The sequence below is a fragment of the Drosophila santomea genome, chromosome 3R, assembly GCF_016746245.2.
Source record: "Drosophila santomea strain STO CAGO 1482 chromosome 3R, Prin_Dsan_1.1, whole genome shotgun sequence".
Lineage (NCBI taxonomy): Eukaryota > Metazoa > Arthropoda > Insecta > Diptera > Drosophilidae > Drosophila > Drosophila santomea.
The window spans coordinates 10171198-10192574 of record NC_053019.2 but is presented as its reverse complement, the minus strand read 5'-3'; the positions used below and the strand labels follow the sequence as shown (position 1 = coordinate 10192574).

Sequence of the window (21377 nt, the reverse complement as noted above, 5' to 3'; positions counted from 1 at the left end):
AAGGAATCATTTTATTACGAAACATGTATTTTAACAGAGGCGCTTATCATAGTATTTTATGCCATTTTGGATAAGAGTACAAGCAGCTAGCGAAACGGTTTTTTTAAGTCAACTAAGAGGTATGCGATACGCAGGCCACGAACTGCATCGGTATCCAACAGTCTAGTCCTAGAAAGCACACATCTGAACTATATGCTCTGTTCGGCCCATGAAACCGACGATAATTACCAGAGGTTCCTTTGTAGGAACTGGGTTTGCTCAAAATGCGAAATGCTTAGCTAGCATATAAGTTCTATTGGTTGTTGAAAAATAAAAGTAATTTGAAAACTGAAATTTTAAAATGTCAAAACTATTTATGTATGTGAAATAAAAACTGTCAATAAAATAATGAAACGGGCTGTTTAATTACAAATCAACTTTTCTCAAAAGTCTCAGTGGCTTAAAAAATTTGTTACTTACCCAAAAGTGTTTAGTTCAGAATGAATATGATAAATAATACAACATTAAGTGTAATTTTATTATATTTATTTTTTTTTGGTTTCAATTTTGTTTTGTCAATTGATTTTCTAACAACTCTATACAAAAATTGTTTTTCTTAGCTTAGAGATTTACAGAGCTTGACTTAAGGATTAAATATAATATGGTAGTGCTATTTAGGTGCTAATATTACAACAATAAATGCATGAATGTTGCTGGTTCGTAAATGGAATTGTTGAATGCGCAAGCTGAGTCGAAGCATCACAAAAGAAAAGGGTAATAACAAAAACGGTTTGATTCCATGAGCCATCCTTGAGTTGGCTTTGTAAATGCTTGGATTTAAATGCCGAGCTCTTTGTACTATTTACTTCTGAGGCCTGATCATGTTCATTAGTCTGGTACGCTTCTTTTAAGTCTTATTGGTTTTCGGATCTTGTGTTATTTGGAATTCGGATTTCGCTTACGAACTAATTTACATACATATTACATAGATCTAAGCACATAGTATACAAGTTCTTCTCTGCGTGTAAACTATTTACATACCGAACCGCCTTATAAACTAGCCGTATAATTAATTGACTTAACTTTCCGACAATATTTGTTGGTTTTCCATGTTACAGTACAATTCGTATAAAAGTTCTGTAAAAATCCTCATTATACATCGCTTACGAATACTGGACCGGCAAGTATGTGTGATCAATTCTCTTTCAACTTTCTTAAACGTTAGCTGAAAATGTTCGCAACAAATGCGAATTGTCACCATGTGGTGTAATAATCAACAAAAGGTCGAAATATAAACCTACTGTTCACATTTCGTTGTCAAAATAATCGTTGTGTTGCACATTAATATTATTCTACGACTACGCGTGGAATCATTTGTCATAAATGCATTGTCAAGTTTCTTATCAATTGAAGGATGAAAATTCATTTGTCAGTAGGGAGATCAAATCAAAAGTTGCAACTCAAACCACCCGATGCTCGAGTCTGGTAAAATATTAACATGCTTCATGCGTCGTCATTGGAACCTATTGAGTTTTTCTCCTCAAGCGTCAGGCGAATTAAAACGGAAATATCGTCAAGTGGAGCAATATCTCGGTTCTTTGGGAACATTATAATACAGATTTATTCGAGAAGCGACTATAGAAAGAGTTAAATTATGCAAAAACAAAAGCGCACAAGCTATCTCTCTTTTTCAGCTGGCACAGGCTCTAATCGAGATTTAAAATCAAACGGCAGCCAAACTGAACTACAAATAAGATGGGAAATTTAATAACAATTTGGGTTTTGCACACGAAACTGAAAACTGATATTTGATATTGGATGATGGGGCTTAAGGATTACGTTTAAGCGTAGCAGGGGTTTCTTAAATACCAAAGGCCTAAAACTAAGTGATTAATGTAATGGGTTTTTGGGCTGTGCCCCGCTCTAGATGACGCGGTTGACCAGCGGCATCTTGCGCCTGTTGTAGGTGGGCGGATGCTGCTGGGGCTGTATGACTTGCTGCACCTTCACCTTCTGGCCGTATTGCTGCTCCAACTCGCCAGCCGGGCCAATTGCGTAGTTGATGTCCACGCGAGCCCGTTTCAATGCCGGCTGCTGGTGGTAGCCATCGGTGGCATTTAGATCGGCAGGATTTAACTCAATGATGTGCTGTGCCTGTTCACTTGAGATGATTCGACGCACTTGCTCCTTATCATCCTCTATGTCGATTGCGTCGTATAGATCGCCGACCTGAAAAATGAAGAGGAATTATAATATTGTTAGTTTAAGAATATGGTTTTTTAAACTCACCTCTATATCAAAGTCGCTAGTTTTTTGACCAAGTAGTGCGTGGTCTATGGGTAGGGTATTCGATTGGTTTCCGTTGACATGACGCTCATCTTCCGCATCAAAATCGCCTATTATTTGATCATCATCCCCTTCTTCCTCGTCGGCTTCCTCGTCCTCTTCCACCAGCATTGCATCCACCATAGTGTCCTCGAATTCGTGCTCCTCCAGATCCGAAGACTCCTCAATTTCCGATTGCGAGTCCAGCTCTACATCCGAATCCGCCGATCCGTGCTTCATCTCTCCCCTTTCCAGGGACTCTAAATGCTGAGGGTATACCATGGCTCCACGTATGGCAGCCGGATCCTTGCGTGACCACTTTTGCACCTCCTCGTCCATTTTGTTGATACGATCGGGATTCATGGCCCAACGGCAGCCCTTCCTCTGGTTGCCATTCGTCGCTGGTCTTTCGATCTTCTCAAAGCATTTATTCAGAGACAGGTTGTGACGCACACTGTTCTTCCAGCCACTGGGGGCATTCTCGAAGTACGGGAAATGCTGACAGAGGAAACTATATATTTCCGAAACAGGAAGGGATCCTGCACGCGAGTTCTTGAGGGCCAGAGCGATGAGGCAGGAGTAAGAATAGGCTGGCTTCGGGAACGGACTGCCCACCGGCGGCAGTTTGACCTTTTGCTGTAGAGGCTTTACCAGGCCGGATCCAGCTCCGGTGGTATTGTTATTCGCTATGTTGACCAGGTTGCTCACATTCCCTAGGGGAGACGATGCAGATGAAGAGGACAGTGATGAAGGTGATCCTAGGCTGTAGTTGCTCTGCATTTGATGATGCGGCGAGTTTGCCGCCGAAGCAATGCTCTTTGGTGTGGCGCTGGCCTGCAGACCTCGCTTATTTGAGTCCTCACGCTTGAGACCCACATTGGATCCTGCTCCAGGCGAGATGCCGCCTGGTGACTTGACCGAGGAAGTTTGCTTCAGTTTCTGGTATGCTGCGCTGTTGGCAAAGGTCAAACCGCCGATGCCAGGTGCCAGTTTAATTGTGTTGGTCGCCCCAACACCTCCATTTAGCAGTGTGGTCCCCTTTCCTTTGCCCAGCTCGTCCACGGAACTTGGCACTGGACTGGATTGGGCTTTACGCAGCTCTGTGACCAAATCCTTACGAACAGCATCCACGGCCGAGGAATTTCGCCTTTGAAGCACCGAATTTGTGGCCATTGTGGCGGGCGCTGTGGTTCCGGTGCCCGTGACCACGGATATCTGCTTGGGAATGTGTGCCATCACCTGATCCCGCCGCATGGAGCCTGCACTGACTTTCATCTGAGCCGGCGAGAAGGTCAGGTGGGACTTGTGCTGATCCCTTTCGGCGTTGGGCGAAGAGGGCACGGCTCCCGATCTTCCCTGTGTGCTTGAGGCTGTCTTGTTTCTCTTTGGCGAGAACATTCCTGCGGAAGTCGAATTAATCAGTGGCATCACGGAAATGGGATTCACACAGGCCCCCAAATCCGCATAGTAATCGCTGTTGGACCAAAAACTGGCCGACGAGCCCATCCATTTGGCTGTGGGCGAGGCATGGAGTGCGCTGCTGGTCAGGAAATTGGTATTCGCATTGTAGGAAGCTGACTGGCTGCTGTTCCCATTGCTCTGGTTGTTGTTAATCGCGGATATAGCTTCCAGGGTTTGGTCCAGGGACGAGGTGAAGTCGCTGCTGGAACTGCCCACCACATTGGCGATCTCTGCGCGGATGTCCACGTTCAGCATCTCCTGCATCGAGTCGGATACATAAAAGTCCAGCGAGGGTCCAGCCGCATCCTGCAGAACAGAAGTTACATACATCTGGTTATAAATACAGTTTATAATGATTTGAAGCTTTTCAATCTATTATGGTCAGTAACCAACACTTTTTCTAGTGTTTGCACTGCAATAATATACTTAAGAATAAAAATATGTATTACAATTAGTAAACGAATACTTAAAAATAATAAATTTTGTTTTCTTTGTATTTTAAAAGTTTTAAAAACAAAGGCCTTTCGTTACACTTTTAAATACAATAGCAAAAAAGTCGTAGAAAATTAAGAAGCATAGCTAATGCTGCATATTCACCATTACATATAGCATAATATAGGAAACAAACACTGGCCCCCAAACGTAATTTACATCCGAGGACAAGTTCCCTCACTTGCCAGCCAACAATTTACATATGAATGTGTTTTATCGACATGAAATTCCTTGCTAAAAAACGTAATGTAAATGGACCCAAATATTTCATTTCATTCATTTCGCTACGCGTAGCACAAATCAAAACATCAACAAATCCAGAAACACGTACTGATCATTTTCCCGCGCTTTCATTTTCCTAAGAACTCGTAGGATACAATTCCTTTGCACACATACTATGTGTGTATATCCCACGTAGGAATGCATGTATGTATGTATGTATATAAGAGCGTACATATATTATAATGATTAAATCTGTAATACAAGTCGCTCGAATCTGGGTCCGAATACGAATCCGAATCCGATATCCCCGTGCTGATACTTGTGGGGATCGTATAAGTTTTCATTTTCTATATGAGGCACGGACAACAACAAAACAAAACAAAAACAACAACAACAAATGAGGGACCACAGGAGCAACAGAGCCGAGTTCAAAACCAGTTTTGCGCGCCAAGGCATGGCAGCCTGTAAGAGAAAAAAAATAAACAAAACCGAAGCAGACGGCCGAAGGATAGGAAAAGGGAAAAAGTCGGGGGTTCGGATATTTCTGAGTTCCATATAGCACGCCCAACAACAAAACAACGAAAATAACTCATGTTGCAACACCAGAACCAGTACAACAACAAAAATATCAGCAACATGTAAACAGTTTTTTTCCCTGACAGTACATACAGTGGTGGTTAGCTAAATAAAGACAGCTTCAGTTTATTGAACTTATTTCGTCTAATAAAATTATTTGACTGTGGAAACATTTAAGATACATTACAAATAAGACAGAAATATTTCGATATTTGTAGAGCTATTTCTGTTGTATACTTTGAAATGCTATTATCTTGCCGCTCGCTGTATTTACACGACATAAACATATCGCAAAGTGGGAGGAAGACGTAAAGGAGTCGAGGTCCAGGCCGCGGGAAGGCCACACAGCAGCAACAACAAAGTCGGTGGCCAAACCGGATATCAGAAAAATTGAAAGTTTTATGCAACACAATCGAGGAATCGCGGTGATCTTGGTGCACCAGGAGTGCCGTAAGCTCCCTTCCTCCTCGCCAAAAGTGACTCACTTTTTGAATTCGAATATGTAAGTAAAACACTTCGAAATATTTTTTAACCCATTCAATTTTTTAGTTGCAATATACCTTTGCAGAATTTTCTTCAGTGTTGCGCGAGGCAAAAAGGGAATTAAAGCCGTACAAAAACAGAAAAACAGGGAAACTTCGCTTGCGCTGTTCTCAGTCGTTGTTGTTGTTGTTTCCCCCTTTTTTTTTCCTCTATGTATGCGGCGAAGTTGAGAGAGACAGAGTGCGAGAGAAGACCAAGAGAGCCAGAAAGAGAGGGTAGGAAATTTACAAAAACATAGAACGCACACAACAGAGCTGCCACAGAGGCGAAGTTGCGACCTCTGTTGCGCGTACAGTAGGCAACAAAACATGCGGCGAGTTGCTGAGAACGGAAAACACAAGGCGGCCAACAACAGAAACAACAGAAGCAAAGTGAAACGAAGTAAAGCAAAGGCAGCAAAAACACACCGAGTACTTTTGCTTTTCGCCGTTTTCGCTTGCGAACTTTGATATTCTTTTTCGTTTTTTTTTCGCAGCTCTGTTGGGAAAATGTAATATGAAATTGGATGCTTTTCGTACTTTACAGTTTTTGGGCGGCTGTTAAAAGTGGCGCTGCTGTTAGAAGCGGTGTGTGAGTGGGATGACGGGAGGAAAAGCGAGAGAGAGAGAGAGCGAGAGAGGGAGTTCAATGTCAAGGTGTCCTTGAAGCAGAGCAGAGAACACAAAACACTGACCTGACCCCAAAAAAGGGGGCGGGGTCACTTGGTGACCCCCAACGAGGACGACTGTAGTGTTGTTGCTTTATGCGCGGGAAATCTGGAAAATCGATAGACAGGAGCATATACATACACACGCCGGAATGATGATATTTGTCTGCATGTAGTGTGGGTGTGTGTGTGTGGAGTTTGCCACACGAGAGTGATAAGTTGCATAATTTAGCAGGATATCATAAATTGGTGCAGGCGCATGTTCGGGTGTCCTTTTATCAGACTGAAAGAAAAAAGGCGAAGTGAACTGGGTGCTCCCCAAAGAAGCACCTTACCTTACCCCTTCATCAGAAATCCCCACAAGCATTTCCCCATTCCCAATGCGAAATCCCATGTGTCTGCGACGAAATAATCGGGATGTGAGGAATGCCAAAAGGGGCGATGCTGGGAATTCTGTGGATCCCGGTTTTGTCAGTTCGAAATTTTCAAGTGGCATCCAAGTGCTTCCGCCCGTTTTTCCATTATGCTATTGAAATGCACTTGGGAAAATGGGAAGCCACTAAGTAAATGTGCAGTAACAGGTGGGTTATTATAATAAAATATATATTATGAAACCACAAGATATTTGAGATAGCAACAGGTAACAAGTTTTCCTCGAGTGCTGGCTTTCCCAATCCAATCTGGCAATAGTTTTGCCCAATATTACACCACTCCTTAGTTTCGTCTGCGCCCTCCCCTGCACCACCAGATGGCGCATCCTGGCCCAAACCAAATCGAATTAGCTGGCGGCAGGTGTTTGCCCGATAAGCGGACCAGCGAACCGGGCTAAAAGTCAGCACCGACTGCTGGCTGACTTCTTGCAACATGCAACACAGTCGATAAAAGGGAAACTCGAAGGAGGGGCACAAGTCGCAAGTCAGGGCGCCTGAAGAAAGAAAACAGAAGACCGGGACAGCTGGCAATCTTCGGCAGCTGGCGGTGCTCTGCAGTTTCTCAGTTTTTGGTTTTCAATCGATTTGTATGGAGTGGCGATAAGACTCAATGGAACAAAGTGTTCATGATTTGGTTTAATTGATATTTGAAAAGGGGATATAGGACTCCGGACAATGAGGAAAAGCAGACTGCAAATCTAAGCAGGGTGATTCAATTCATTATATGAATATGCCGCGAAATACATCTGCCATTTCACAGATCTTCCCATCATCTCGTAAGTTTATCGAATCTGAGGAGACCATAGCCAAATAAATCTGAATCAGTTGCCTGGTTGCATTTGAACGTATTATGAACATTATAACGAACCAAATCGATATTAATCAAACCCTAATTCTCTGAATCGCCATCCCTTCGCCCTAATCTACCCCAATTGGAAAATGATTCACCAATTTCGTACAGATTTCATGCTGAATTATGTGTTTTTGTTTGGGAAATTCGGCAGCCCTTTAACCCTTTGCCGCCAGTTAACCCGCATCCCCAGCCCCAGCCCCACCCCTTCCGCCTTCACCCCCGCAGTCATTAATTGAGCATTACAGGCGAAATAGAACGCAGATGATATGATATGGCTCCATTGTGGGAGTGATAGAAAGACTGAAGAGGATACTTCCCCGCCTCAACCGGATGATTTCCTTCGACCTCCCCTCGCTAAATTCCTAACCAAACTGAGTGTGTGTGTGTGTGTGCGCTTCCCTGTCTATGTGATAACCTTTTGGCCTGCCCTCTGTTGAATTGCCAGTTTCCAGTCGAAATTGGAGGACAAGGGAAAGGGGCAGGGGAAGGGGAAGCGGACTCAGGCAGCTGCAACTCGAGGGTTGATGTGTCTGTAGTTTGGCTCTGTTGCTTGCGGTACAGTAAGTGATCGATTGAGTGAATCACACAATACAGAACTGGGGCGTTCTCATTACATTGCCCTAAATTTTTGTAATATAATTCGATATCTTCAACCCTTCATAAGCGTGAATACTTTAATTCGGGAATTTTTTAAAATTAAAATTTATTTTTGTATATATCAGAAAACTAGCTGCACAAATGTATAAATTTTATGGGAATATACGATATGTATATTTTATGTATGTGTGTGTAGAAGCGAGTTCAACATCCGCATTATCGGTAGGCCACTGTAGCTTTCTATTCTTCCTGCCGCCGTAAGCTGCAATTCCAGAACCAGAATCGTAAACAGTTTAGAATTGCATTTGCGCCAACGGAAAGCAAACTTCCTGGCTCTAATTAGTTTACAGCTCGGGCCTCCGGTGCCAAAGAATTGCCACTTTCCGCACCTTTTTCAATGTTTTAATGGGGGCCACATCGAGGACAGTGTGCGGGTGAAGGGTTAATAAATCCCTCAGCACGAGAGACCTAATAAATCAACCGGCTTTCGAATGCGGCGTGCAGAAACGTCGAGGAAAAGGCCTAGGAAGTCAGTTTGAAAATGAAAAGCCTGCCCACCTTTCTCTGTCCCCACATCTCAATTTTATTTTCTTGTTTTTCTTTTTTATGTTCTTTTCTTACGTTTTGCCCCCCCAAAAAAATTCTCGAAAAAATGTGCCGAAATAAAAATGCATCGAACAGGCGAACAAAGTTCGCAGCAAGCTCTTTTTGGCCAGCAGACGGATTAAAGGAAAATGCAAAAGTTGTCAGTAAAACTTCGACAAGGCCTACAGCCCCCACCCCTTCACCCCTCCCCATGACCACGTCAGACCCTCGCCCCTGGCAGTAAAAAGTTGTTGCTGCTCAGTTGCAGCTGCCTACAGTTGGCCCTTTCAAGTTGTGCAACGAACCAAGGAGCTGCCGGCGAGGGTATTTTCGTCCTTTCTCGGCAGGACTCGTCGTCACTGGCGATTATTGTACGTGTTCTTCTGCATTTCCTGCATCTGCTTCGTTTCTTTTGTTGCACCTATTCTTTTCCATCTTTCTCCGCCTTTCACCTCCGAGGAAATCACTCTGCTGACACACAGAGAAAACACCAGAAGAGATGGCAAATAATGAAGGCAGCCAGATTGGAATGGAATCCCTCGCTCAGGTAAAAGCAACGATTTCCGTGGACCTTTCTGGATGGATGGATGTATCTTCCATGAGGTCATGAGCGCCCATTTGTAAATTACTTTATGGTGCAATAAAAGTCGCTTGCCTGAATTGCCTGCATGGCCAACCGAGTCCCAGTCCCAAGTCCCAATGCAAAGTAACATCCTTAAATACACAGGATGATCTCGGGTCGTAAATCGTTTTTAAATCTCTTGGTTTAGCGGGAAGTAAATCGGCAGATTCCCCGGGTTATTTCATTCATTAACTGCATGTGTTTCACGAAATCAGAAATCAGCATTTGCCAAATGTTTATTTTTAGCCTGGAAATCCATTTGATCGCTGCTTTTTAAGAAACTTCACTTCATGCCGAAGTTTGTGTGGGTTTTTTGGGGCAATTAGTTGGTTTGGGTGAGAAATCTTATGAGTTTTACGATATGTAAGCTTAATAACTTCTTTGATCATTTGGTTTCAGGGTAAGTTAATTTTTCTTATCGAGGGAAAAACCTAAATTCATTATTTTATCTGTATTTAATTTATTGGATAAGTTAAGTATCAAAGTATCAACGTTTTTGGTAATATTTTGAAAATATAGCAATATTTATTTAGGTCTGAACTTTCCTATAGGTAAAAGCAACTGTCCCACATGAGTGATTGTACATATGTGCGTGGGTGTGTGTGTGAGTGTGTGTGCTGGGGCCGTGAGAAAATCTATGCGGCATACAGCTGGGCGCTCATATTTGGCAGCAGAGCGAAATGCAGACAAGTGGCATGCCTCCCACAGCCCTCGTATGCCCATCTCTTTTCCACCTTCTATGCATTTTGGGGGTAGGTGTGCCGCCACCCACAGAAATCGCCCCACTCGAAAGGCCCCAGTGGAAAGCGCGTTGAACTTTGAAGTTGTTCTTTGCTGGGCTCTGTTGGCTTTGGCTTTTTGCTTTGATTTTTGTTTCGCTAATTTCTTTCTTTGCTGCTATGTTGCAGCAACAAAGGTTGCCGAAACCTCGGAGACGAAAGAGAACAGTGCGAAAGAGATGGGAGAAGGTGGGAGAAAAGCTTTTAATGTGGGAATTATTGTCGACTGTTGCTTTTTGCTTTTCTTTTGTTTTGTTCTCACACTCGCACTCACACAAGCGCACAAGATGAAACGATTCATTTTGTTTGCTTTTCTTTGTTCCCCTTCGCGCACACACTCCCATACACACACACACATACTGGCGATTCGCAACACTTGTAGATTGTGCGTGCGTGTGTGTGGAGTTTTGCATGTTGCAATTAACAGGCGCACATGTTTTTCAAGTCCGAACTTTTGATTTTCCATTTGAAAATGTGCAAACTTTGCTGGAGGTCAGTTCTGCTGACGGATTGTCGACTTTGGCGGTTAGTCTACACCAAAACTCCAAAACCTTTAGGCCCACTTTCCAGCCCAAAATCATTTGCCACTTGGTTGGTTAGTGACTAAAACAGGCTAAAACAGATGAAAACCAAGATATTCGAGGTGAACGCTTGGCCTTCAAAAAGTTTAAAACGCAAAAGCCGAAGAAGAGGCCCCCAGACGAAAAACTCAGCGAACCGGCGGAGAAACACACTAAAGTACTCAGCGCCACAGTGGCGGCCAAGAGAATAGGATTGCAAGTTAAATAACTTGCGCCTTACTGAGGAAGGCTGTAAGTTTGTGAAAGGAAAATCCCCAGAAGAAATAAAATTAAATTGATTATTCTAAACTTATTATCCTTGTATTTCAAAACTTTGTCCATTGGTTTCTTCCTCTTACATAATGTGTAGATTTAAGAGTTTCCATTTGAAAGTTTAGATAAGAAATTCTAAAGTCCCATAAATTATTACAACTTAGATATTCTGAGCTGTTCTATTGTTTCAACCGCCGCTGTGTGTGACAAAAAATAAATAAGCCAAATAATTGCGAATGGCTACAACAAAAGAAAGACTTGTGCTGACTGCGGCAGAGTAAAATAATCCAAGTGTACTAATGATACAAGTAGAATAATACTGGCAATCCCCTTCCGTGAAAAGTGAATTGATGTCCACAGTTTAGTGCGAATAACAGTCGCTTAACAGAGGTGAATTCTTCGGCTAGCCGAGTTAGTAACCCCCAAAATAAACAGCAGACTTCCTCAAACGCATTGGTACTACACTTCCATTATATATTATCGGCGCTAGCTGTGTTCCGGTTGTAATTAATCATCAGTTTATTGGGCGAAAAGCGAAAAGGCAATTTTCAAAGCTTAACGATCAAAAGTAAACACAGACATACACACACATAGCCACAGTCTGGGAACAAAAGCGAGTAAATAGACGGCGGCGAATATGAAATTCAAAATTGCACGTTAAACGCGGCGAGGGCGAATTGGCGAGTCAACAACAAAGCTTTGGAGCGAGCGAGGCGGGGAATACTTGAACGCAGGGGCGAGCGAGATGGCGAGTGGAACCAAAGTTTCGCCGCCAAACTGTTCTTGGTGGTGGGTTTTCAACTTCAGGTGGGTATGGGAACAGTTGGGGTGTGGGGAACGTGGAGACCGAACGTTAAATTCAAAAATTGCGCCTGTCTGTGTCTGAGCACATGCGAGTGTGTGGGTGCGTGTGTGTGGCCGGCCGGCAAAATGTGTGCAGAAAGTTATTATTCTCGTTCAGCTCGTAGCTCGTAGTTCGTAGCTCGTCTTTTTTGTCTGTTTTTGGTTCAACTCACCGCATATTTGCTGAAGAAACCCTCGTGTATGCCGCTCGAATAATCCTCCAGTTCGAACATGGTGATGTCTTTTATGTTTTTAGCATGCACTTTGTTTTGATCTATGTTTCCGCCTGGCGCCTGATTTCTCCGGAATTTCACCCGCCGCTCTGCTTCTTAATCCCAAAAACCGATGAACGGTTCAATTTCGAAACAGTGCACAAAAACTATAATTCAGTGCAACACCGTTGTTCGTTGGCAATCGAAGCCGCGATCTCAGCACTTTTCAAATTCTACTTCCTCCAAAAGGACACTCCGTACATGGCGCTCGCGCTCGATTTATCGCAGTTATCAGGAGCGCACTAACACCGGTCTCGTATTCGAAGTCGCGGAGCAGCGTTGAAGTTAAACCCGCCCGGTCCAAAATTCGAACGAAAAATGAGAGCGCAGTGCACCGGTGTGACCGTAGTTTGGTTTTTGAAAAACACCAACAGTGCTCGGCGCAGCAACCAGTGGTAGGTTGGGAGCTCGGGTAAGCGGTTAGCTAGGCACCCAACCCTGAGTGTAACGGTTTTTTAAAATGCAATCTTACTTTATCGCATTCTTTTAAAATAAATAATTTAACATGCCCAATAGGTAGCTGGCATTTCACTTTGTTAAAAGTGAAAGAAAAGAATTTCATTAATTATGTGCTCCCTTTTATGTGGCATTTACATTGAAAACCCAATGCTTAAAATCAATTTAGGAAAATAAACTCAAAACGGAAAAACAAAACGCAACGTGATACAAATTATTTAGCTGGATGTTTGGTGTGATCTTTTCCAGCTTTTTGGATGGGCATCTCCGCAAGCGTGTCTTTGGACAGGCACTTCTTGGACCTCGGCTTCTTTGTCGACTTCTTTTCGCTGGGCTTCATATTTGAATTTGCCTTAAATTGGAATGTTATGACCATTAAAATTCTAGAAGGTTAGTATCTGTATCTTAATCTTACATTTTGTTTGGTCGCTGCTTCAGGACTTTCGATTGTGGATCTCACTTTGGAAGCCGGTTGCTTTTCGCCCTTTTTTTTTGTATCTGCTGCCTGCATATTTTATTTTTCATAATATATTAATAAGTGTGTATATATATAGAATATTTCTTACTGTCTCATCAGATAGTACCTCAGATACCAGGGTCTTCGGAAGATTTACAGCCTCGTCGGCGGACTCTCGTACTTCCGGCAGTCTCTTCGCATTCTTCTTGGGCGCCGGAGGTCCTTTGGACGCAGCCCGGAGATTCTGGTCAGTCACCGCGATCTCTGGCTTAGAAGGCGTGACCTTTTTAATTGCCAAGGCAGAACAATAAAACATTTAGTGATACTTATTTAAGTATCTATTTAAGCATTCCATTCCAGAGCTCACCACTTGGTTCTCCTTCAACTTGGCTGCACTGCGTGTAAGCACCACCATTTTCGGTTTAAAACTACGTAGAGAACTCAGAAAACCAAGCGAAAAGAAATTTGGTGTAGAATAAAGCGAGTTGCAAGAAAATGTGGATATTTTGGAACAAGCTTATCCGTTTTGTAAGGCGACACTAGACAAACAGCATACTTTCAATTAAGAACTCCCAAATTAGAAAATATCTCAAATATATAAATATATATTCATTTTTCAATTCAGTCGCAGAACTGAGCTCCTAGCTTGCGGCTTGTTTATTAAAAATAGTGACATATATATGGTTATTATGGTATATACATTCTGTATTCATATAAGTGAGTTTCGTGGAACAATTACCGCTTCTCCAGCCAACTGCCGGAACTGGTATTAATTATTTCTACCCTAGGCTTCCTGGGTTCCCTGATCACCATCACGTAGCCAGCATTGGTCCAAATACTAGCCACGCGGATTCCAAACTTCTCACGCAACATGTATGGAGCCAGTCCCTTCAGAGGTGCATGCTCCTTCGACTTGACCTTCTCTTTGGCAGCTTTTTCAAGAGATCTCCCATCAGTGTCCTCCAACATGGCGCGCTTCGTCATGTGCCGCAATCCCAATCTCTCCAGATTGCCGGACCAATCCGAGAAGCTGTGTGACCTGCGTTTCCGTTTCAAAGACGATCCGTTGGAGCTGTTGACCTGGGGAGAGCTGAGCTCGTCTTGGCTGTTGGCTTCAGCAATTGGTGAAAGGACTAAAAGCAAACATGGAAGTAGGTAACACAAATTCTGCGGATGGAACAGCATTTTACGAACATCTTTTCAGCATTGCGATATGGTTGACTTATGAAAACGCTCTACGGTCCGGAACAGTCACGTGCAAACTGGCAGAAACGCAAGCGCCTATTTTTCCAGAGAATTCCTCAGTGATGGGTAATACGCTTAAAGGGGTATAAGTTTTATTTTAGGGCTACCATAAACCCTTGTGTTTGGAACTCTATTAAAATCAATGTTTCGTTCTTCATTTTGTATTTGTATCGATAAACTTTATTTTCTGTTTCTCACATGCTCAAAAAAAAGGAACAAGTCCGACAATTTCTTATAGTGATTGTGCACCTGGAATATTAAAATACTTTTCAATCGATTTCATATCTTGGTTGGATCAACCACCTTGCAAGCATTAGCTGGACAAATCGCTTAGAATTCAACAAACATAAATTTATTTCTGAGGTATGTGTATGGTGATTGTGGTTAAGTGATGTGCAATTAAACAAAATATGATAATAAATGGCAAGGAGCAAGGGATTTCGTAACAAATATTTCAAAGAACAAATAATATAATCAAATTCAATTTGGGAAATGTTAATGAAAAGAAACAAATACTAAAGTATGCAATTGTGTACACTTGACATTTCCACTAATTTCTCTCTAAATATAATCTATCCTAAGACCTGCGCGCGAATATCTGCTCCTTAAAGCGCAGCGCCGCCTGTTTGGCGGAATTGTGTTCGATCTTGGGTGCCTGGTGCTTGGCCCGCTTCCTTGACACCCCGGAGGGTCCTGGCTCCTCGCGGAACCCATGCATTTTCGGTGTGGGCGGCAGCTCGCGGAAGTACTTCTGCTTTGGAGTGCACGGCTCGACTCGCACCATGCCCGAACTGGTCTTGATCAGCTCGATTTTGGGAACTTTCTTAGGCGGCTCATCGACCACCGTCACGTAGCCGGCATTCGTTCGAATACGATGGCCGTGGTTCTCCTCATCGGAACTCTTCAACGGCGATGCCTCCTGGGGCTTTTGCTTCTTCTCCTTTTTCTTCTGTTTGGCTGATTTCTTGTCCACCACTGGCGGCTGCGGCGACAGTTTCCGTGAAAGCGTGCGAGGCTGCGGACGACAAAGGGTTTTGGTTATGTCATATTTGTCACGTGACTAACTAACGCTTACCTCTGCGACGGTGGCTTTTGGTAGCGCCAGTAGGTTCACAGCATGACTCACAGCCTGGCGTGCTGCCTGTAGGCGCTTCACATCCTTCTTCAGCGGCGGTGGCTGCTTGGACGATCTCGTGCTAATGGTTTCCGGTTCTGAGGCCATGGTGACCAGGGGCTTGGAAGGCGCTTGCGCAGCCAGTCGTTTTGGTTTCTTTTGCTTCGCTCCGCTGGCGAGATGCTAAAGGAATAAACGAATTTAGTGTCATTCGAAAATACGATTTTGTAGTAAAGAAACTGACCTCTTTCTTTTCCTTTAACTTAGCCTCGTTGGCAGCTTCCAGGAGGTTGTGGCAGTATGCCAAATAATATTCGGCAGTCTTTTCCACCTTGGCCGGCGCCAATCCCCTCGGCTTAGAAGTTACCACTTCTGTCGGATTTTCCTCGGATGGCGATGGTTCGCAAGAAGTTTTCGGCTCCTCCAGGGGAAGCTCCTCTATGGCGACAGTTTCTTCTTTTGCAGGAGATTCTTCTACAGTTGGTTTCTCAGGTGAAGAATCTGCCGTCTCTTTATTAGGAACTTCAGCTTCCGAGATTTCCCTATCGCTGTGATCTTCTTCTGCGACTGCCATTATGTCGTTATTGTTGTCTTCCTCCAATGAATCTGTTGACGCGCCATTTGAGCTCTTGAGGCGCTTGTGCTCGTGCTGGACCTCCATATCCGCAAGATCCTCTGGAGCGCCTGATAGGCTTTTAGACAAGCGTTTGCGCTTGTTTTTCTGCCTCTTTTTCTCGGCCACCATATCAACAAAGGACTGCGAGGGGCAGAAGTCACTGGCAGCATGAACCCGCTCACTACGTCGTCTCAGTTTCGGCTCCTTGGCTGCCATCTCAGGACTGGGCACATACAAGGACTGACGGCGTGATTTCTGGAGAGGATTAAACATTTTTTCCAAATGGCTCAGATCACTAGAGGCCAATTCCGCAAGCAGAGCTTCTTCATCCGCAATGGAAATTGTGGATTTTTTGATTGTGGGAGCGCTTTCACCATCAACAGGTTCATCATTATCAGACTTCTCGTTTTTGGCTTCTTTATCCTCACCAGACTCCTCGTTTTCGTCGGCCTCCTTGTGCTCCTCCCCTTCATCGGAATCCATTACTTCGTATACACTTTTGTTGCCCTTGGCATCAGGCTTTTGGGCCATGAAAGATGTGGATTTTTTAATTTCGGGAGGGTTTCCGTTTTCAGCTGGATCAGTTTCGTCGTGTTCTTGCTCTTCCCCTTCATCGGAATCCACTATTTCGTACAGGCTTCTGTTGCTCCTGGCTCCAGCCTTCTGCGCACTCTCCTGCTCGTCGTGATCAGAAGAGTCCACCTCCATGACACTGATATCGAGTCGCGTTTCTGTCTTGTTAAATCTCTCCGATTTGTTCAGTTCGTTGAGAGCGACTTGTCGAGATCTTTCCAGCTCGGTTTCCGAGATGGAAGACTTCTCCTCGCTGGCGTTCAACAGCTGGGCAGCTTCGCTCAATTTACTGGCATCGGATGAGCAGTTGCTTTGGTTTTTGGGCTTCTCTGTTCTGTTCTTACTGGAGTCAGGTTGGTGATCTTCCCGATCATGTTCTTCCTCACTGGAACTCGCCATAACAATGCGGCGACGTTTACCACTGGCCTTTTCTGGTTTTTCCGCCTCTTCAGCATCATCAATTTCATCCTCGTCGGAGGAGTAGCAAAGTTGGCCTAAGTCCTCCTCCTCTGCATTGTCAGAGACGATAAAGGAATCGTCGCCTTCGGATTCTTCTGGGGCAGACTCCTCAGTATCCTTACTGCCAACGGACTCCCCATCGATTGGAATTTCATTCTCCTCCATCTCCCGGCGCATCGAACTGTCCATTGAATCTCCAGACTCGTAATCTTCCCCAGCATCTTCGGCTTCTAGGTCAACGAAGTTGGAAGTGGGTTTATCTTCTTCGTGCTCCTCCTCGTTTTCTCCATCTGCTCCGTCATCTTCATATGTAATTTCTTCCTCAGAGCTTTCTAGCCGGGCAAGGATTTTATTCTCAGACTTTTGCTTTGACATGTGTAATGGTTCCACCATCTCATCCTCAACATTCTTTGATTCCAGCTCATCGAATGACTTGATAGCATCAATTTGGGCAGGTGCTGGATGCAATTCCTCCTTGCTGATGGACAGACCGCGCTCCTGATCTTTTAATATAGGTGTGGAACTATTTCGACCCTTTTGTAGGGCCAGTTTTAAGGGCGTCTCAGGCTTGGGAGTTAGAATGCGGCAAACTGGCACCTTCTCACGGCCTGGAGTCTTGGGAAACCGTGTCTTTTCTACCTCTACTTCATCAGTGTCGTTGTTGAAGCCCACCGATTTTTTCTGTTCCACAGCAGGGGAACCCACAACACGAGATTTTATGCCGGGTGTTAGGTCCGGCAGATAAACAACCTCGGTAATATTGATTTGGCTTTGCTTCTCCCCATCCATTGAATCATCTTGGGGTGCTTCCTCACTGTCCTTGACATTTTCCTTATCTTTTGGAGCTTCCGAAGGAAATAACGGCGCATCATCGTCCAGGTCTAAAAACTCCTGTTGTTCTGGGTCCTCTACTGGCTTATTGCTTTGCGGTTCTACCTCAACGATTGAATCTTCTGCATCCATAAACTCCAGGGACTCATCCTTTTCTGTGCTCGTGTCTAGCAATTCCACAGTAGAAACCCTTTTTGGAGTAGCGGATTTCTTTTCCATTTGAGGGGGATCTATAAGCTGCTGAGTTTCTTCTTTGCTTTCAGTTTTAGGAGGTTCAACCTTCTGGGGAGATTGGGTTTTCGTTTCAATATCATTGCCTATCCCAATGGGTTCGTTGTTTTCTTTAATTTCAGGTGTGGCAGCAGGATCAACTTCCTGCGGAGTCACGATTTTTCTTTCAACTTTTGGGGACTCGACGCGTGGAGCCTTTTGATCAGTTTTAAATACATCATCCATGTTTTCTTCAATTTTCTTGGGAGTTGCTGTTGGGGTGCTTTTCACAGTTGTGTCTGCGCTGTCATCAGTGTGAAGAGCTTTACTTGAACCTTGAGTTTTCGAAAGTGTGGTAAATGTCTTCAGGAATGATTGTTTGCCAGTATCGTTGGCAGGTTGTGTGGATTGGTGTGTTTCTGGTGCTTGTAAAGGGGCAGCAATTACAGATTTATTTTGCTCCTCAATAACTTCATTATCCTTGGGTTCATCGGGCAGAATCAATTGCTTCGCCATCTCCACCTTCTTGCCACCGACTTTGTCCATCGGAAGTTTCTCTAGCCTGACGGCCACTTTGGGAGTGCCTTTATTACTGATCTTAGGCTTCGCAGACTCGGTGTCTGGTGCTTTCTGCTCAACTTTGGGGGAATGGTTAAGATCACGAGGCGTATTACTGGACGAACGAGTGGCCATCGGTGGAGTCTGGGACATGGAACGTGTCACTCGTTTCTCATCACTCAGCTGAGTGGGTGTGGCTGTTCGCCTTGGACTAGGACTGGCACTGGGTTTCCGTTGCGCCTTTCCCTTGCTCTCCTTGGGCACGGGACTTGGAATGGGACTGGGCATTTCCTGCTTGACCTCATTCTCCTCCGGTTCCTCTGTGAGTGTGAGCTGTTGGCGTACAGATCTGGTGTTCTTGGCTGGCGTGCGAGCTGTCCTCTTCACCGACGAGGGCGTAGTCGGCTCGGGAGTCTCTCCGCGTGCCAAGGAGGCGCGCCTGGTTCGCGTCGGTGTCCGCACATCTAAAGTGGACGAGTTGAGGCGTGTGCGGCGTGTGGCACGTGGCGAAGCGGTACCTTAAGATGGGTGAAATTAAATCTTAGACTTGGCACATCTGGAATCCGATTCAGGCCACAGCTTACCGAGTTCCGCCGCCGTATCCAGCAACTGTGGAGTGCTCGGACGACTGTCTGTTTCCAGAAGGGACAAGCGACGAGTTCGTGCCCGGGTCACTACCATATTTATTGGATCAAATGGATAAGACAGTAATGTTGACGAATTAGCTTTGTTAGATGGAATAAAAGGCCGAGCAGCTTGCCTAAAGGAGCCCCGAAAATGGCCGACTTTGGAGCACCGGCTTACTTGTCCCGTTGCTTTTGCAGCACGGCCTACTCTGAAATCCACTCACCGCGCTTTCCATCGTTGTTGTCCGTATTATCATCCATTTGGCCCGGCTCTATTGTTTTTCGTGCACAACAATTAATTGAAATCAAGAGAGTTTCGAACCCGCAGGCAAATTATAACAAAGAAATAGAAACGAAGACGCCAAGACGCCGAGCCAAAGAGTGAATTTCACATGTGCCGCAAACCGCGACGTTCTCCAACACTGCAGCCGGTTGTTGCGCATTTGTGTGGCGGCCGTTACAATTCAAACTGGAATAGTTTCCGTGCAGAACTCGTTAGGTAGATAGTGTAATCTCACCTTCAACTGATAACCTATCTTAATTAATTCATATTAAGTTGATATCTTGCTATTATAATTGAAAAATCAATTAATAGTTTGGCCGCTCCACACGCTGTGCAGCACTGGTCCGTTTCGGCACCGATCAAGTGGCCGTTATCTTTAAACCGGATTTATCGCCACATCTAAATTTAAACCATGACCAAGCCGAAAGCTCAACTATTTCCGCCTAAAGGTTACTTGTAACGAACGTTTGATTAATTGGGTATTAAAGCGATGGATGCTGATTGATAAACCATGGCCGCTTTTTCATATGTATATATCTATAAAAATACAAATATTTGACGGGCTTTGGCTTAAAATCTTTAATCTTCGTTGTATGTTTAACCAAAGAATATTATTTTATTTACAACATTCTATTTCGATAACAACTTGTATATTTGCTTATTTTCATAGGCTGGGCTTTAAACATTAGGTTACATATTTTGCTTTGCTAAGTCTGGATTAAACTGGCTGTTGTACTTTTGCACAATCCTAGGCGTGGGAGCTGGCGTGGATGCTGCACTGGCAGCCACGGGCCGCTCCTTGGGTGCGAGCAACGCCTCGGAACGCTGGCGCTCAGCTCTTTCACGTTGCAGGCGCTCCCTTCTCAGCCTCTCGATCTTTTCTCGTTTGTGGCGTTCCTCGGCGAGAAGCGACTCTTTTGAATCCGTTTTGCTTTTGTGCTTTTTATGCTTCTTATCCTTCTTGGATTTCTTGATCTTGTGAGGTTTTGAAGGTTCCTGAGGAGGAGTGGGTGTCCTTTCGCGTTTTCTTTTGGTGGCCTTTTTAGCATCCTTTTTCTCGGGCGGCAATAAAGCATTGATGAGAGTCAGAGGATCGTGCGCTAGCTTCTGCTTGAGATGAGCCTCAGTTGCAGTGGGATCTCCTACTTCGGGTCTTTTGGGGGCTACCTCGTACCAGCTGCGCACTTTCAAAGCTTCATTGGTGTCCTGGCCCAAGTAGGTGAGGTAGCCGATCTGTTTCTCATACTTCTCCTGCTCTTCCTTTTTCTCCTTTTCTAGGTCCTTATTGGTGGTCTTCACTCTCGCCTTGTAGTCGGCAAAAAGATCCACTCCTTTGTTTGCTCCAGTACTACTTTGCGGCTCCACTTGCGATTCCTTGGAAACCTTCTCCGGCAAGCCGGATTGGCGGCGCAGAAAGTTAATTCGTGCCTCGCTTTCCTACTTGACAAAAAAAACATAAATATGTTATTTTCACGATCTTAGCTCAATACCCACTGCAAAATCCAATTTCTCCTGCCGGACTTTTTCTTCTGCTGCGGCAGCCGCTTGATCCCGGCGCACGCGGGCAATGTTCTCCTTGGTACGCACATGCCAGCTAAGAAATACAGACAAATTTATAATAGGAATCTACAAAATTAGTATAAAACTCACCGTTTTTTTGGTAAAATATTCATTTTATTTCCACTTTGTTGACATTCCCTGAAACGATTTTTCGATAGGCATCTCTCTCTACCTATCGACGGACCGGCGATAGCTCAGAATTATCGAATGCCTTAACCGTAGCAGGCCGAATTTTTTGCTCTCTAGCTTGCAAATCGGACTATTTTATTTATATTTAAATGTATTTATTTTGACTTGACGTGGCCACACCCCCTTACACTCGCGCGCCCA

The 21377-nt window shown here is 44.4% G+C and overlaps 5 protein-coding genes across 6 annotated transcripts; all 5 read right to left on the bottom strand.

Annotated features, from left to right (window-relative positions):
- Positions 1–548: 548 nt before the first annotated feature.
- Positions 549–12373, bottom strand: LOC120452103. Its single transcript, XM_039636179.2, has 3 exons — positions 11961–12373; positions 2269–4071; positions 549–2208 (listed from the first exon to the last, which is right to left on the bottom strand). The coding sequence occupies exons 1-3, from the start codon at positions 12018–12020 to the stop codon at positions 1903–1905; spliced, it is 2169 nt and encodes a 722-aa protein (XP_039492113.1). The 5' UTR covers positions 12021–12373; the 3' UTR covers positions 549–1902.
- Positions 12374–12620: 247 nt separating this feature from the next.
- Positions 12621–13532, bottom strand: LOC120451312. Of its 2 annotated transcripts, none has more exons than XM_039634881.2 (4): positions 13340–13532; positions 13082–13255; positions 12931–13020; positions 12621–12867 (listed from the first exon to the last, which is right to left on the bottom strand). In XM_039634881.2, exons 1-4 carry the CDS (start codon positions 13385–13387, stop codon positions 12730–12732), a joined length of 450 nt encoding a protein of 149 aa, XP_039490815.1. In that variant the 5' UTR covers positions 13388–13532; the 3' UTR covers positions 12621–12729. The 2 variants fall into 2 exon arrangements, with proteins under 2 accessions (XP_039490815.1, XP_039490816.1); XM_039634882.2 differs by having other exon boundaries at positions 13100–13255; positions 13340–13527.
- A 114-nt stretch (positions 13533–13646) lies between these two features.
- LOC120451313 lies at positions 13647–14306 on the bottom strand. The gene is made up of 2 exons (XM_039634883.1): positions 14167–14306; positions 13647–14105 (listed from the first exon to the last, which is right to left on the bottom strand). Exons 1-2 carry the CDS (start codon positions 14177–14179, stop codon positions 13708–13710), a joined length of 411 nt encoding a protein of 136 aa, XP_039490817.1. The 5' UTR covers positions 14180–14306; the 3' UTR covers positions 13647–13707.
- Positions 14307–14547: 241 nt separating this feature from the next.
- Positions 14548–19616, bottom strand: LOC120451311 (protein slender lobes). The gene is made up of 5 exons (XM_039634880.2): positions 19429–19616; positions 19163–19252; positions 15576–19096; positions 15293–15514; positions 14548–15232 (listed from the first exon to the last, which is right to left on the bottom strand). Exons 1-5 carry the CDS (start codon positions 19463–19465, stop codon positions 14795–14797), a joined length of 4308 nt encoding a protein of 1435 aa, XP_039490814.1. The 5' UTR covers positions 19466–19616; the 3' UTR covers positions 14548–14794.
- Positions 19617–20051: 435 nt separating this feature from the next.
- On the bottom strand, positions 20052–21279 carry LOC120453308 (leukocyte receptor cluster member 1 homolog). The gene is made up of 3 exons (XM_039637964.2): positions 21138–21279; positions 20982–21081; positions 20052–20924 (listed from the first exon to the last, which is right to left on the bottom strand). Exons 1-3 carry the CDS (start codon positions 21158–21160, stop codon positions 20178–20180), a joined length of 870 nt encoding a protein of 289 aa, XP_039493898.1. The 5' UTR covers positions 21161–21279; the 3' UTR covers positions 20052–20177.
- Between the last annotated feature and the right edge of the window lie 98 nt (positions 21280–21377).

What these genes read in the sequence shown, in the direction of transcription:
- LOC120451312 (XM_039634881.2), bottom strand. Translation starts at nt 13,387, where the DNA reads ATGGTGGTGCTTACACGCAGTGCAGCCAAGTTGAAGGAGAACCAAGTG. An exon ending in AGTTGAAGGAGAACCAAGTG is followed by an intron (nt 13,256 to 13,339) that starts GTGAGCTCTGGA and finishes GCAATTAAAAAG; the next exon opens with GTCACGCCTTCTAAGCCAGA. An exon ending in AAGCAGCGACCAAACAAAAT is followed by an intron (nt 12,868 to 12,930) that starts GTAAGATTAAGA and finishes TTCCAATTTAAG; the next exon opens with GCAAATTCAAATATGAAGCC.
- LOC120453308 (XM_039637964.2), bottom strand. Translation starts at nt 21,160, where the DNA reads ATGAATATTTTACCAAAAAAACG. An exon ending in AATATTTTACCAAAAAAACG is followed by an intron (nt 21,082 to 21,137) that starts GTGAGTTTTATA and finishes TGTATTTCTTAG; the next exon opens with CTGGCATGTGCGTACCAAGG. An exon ending in AGGAGAAATTGGATTTTGCA is followed by an intron (nt 20,925 to 20,981) that starts GTGGGTATTGAG and finishes TTTGTCAAGTAG; the next exon opens with GAAAGCGAGGCACGAATTAA.
- LOC120451311 (XM_039634880.2), bottom strand. Translation starts at nt 19,465, where the DNA reads ATGGATGATAATACGGACAACAACGATGGAAAGCGCG. An exon ending in CAACAACGATGGAAAGCGCG is followed by an intron (nt 19,253 to 19,428) that starts GTGAGTGGATTT and finishes TAAATATGGTAG; the next exon opens with TGACCCGGGCACGAACTCGT. An exon ending in CAAAAGCCACCGTCGCAGAG is followed by an intron (nt 15,233 to 15,292) that starts GTAAGCGTTAGT and finishes TGTCGTCCGCAG; the next exon opens with CCTCGCACGCTTTCACGGAA.
- LOC120452103 (XM_039636179.2), bottom strand. Translation starts at nt 12,020, where the DNA reads ATGTTCGAACTGGAGGATTATTCGAGCGGCATACACGAGGGTTTCTTC. An exon ending in GTTTCTTCAGCAAATATGCG is followed by an intron (nt 4,072 to 11,960) that starts GTGAGTTGAACC and finishes TCTGTTCTGCAG; the next exon opens with GATGCGGCTGGACCCTCGCT. An exon ending in CTAGCGACTTTGATATAGAG is followed by an intron (nt 2,209 to 2,268) that starts GTGAGTTTAAAA and finishes TTCATTTTTCAG; the next exon opens with GTCGGCGATCTATACGACGC.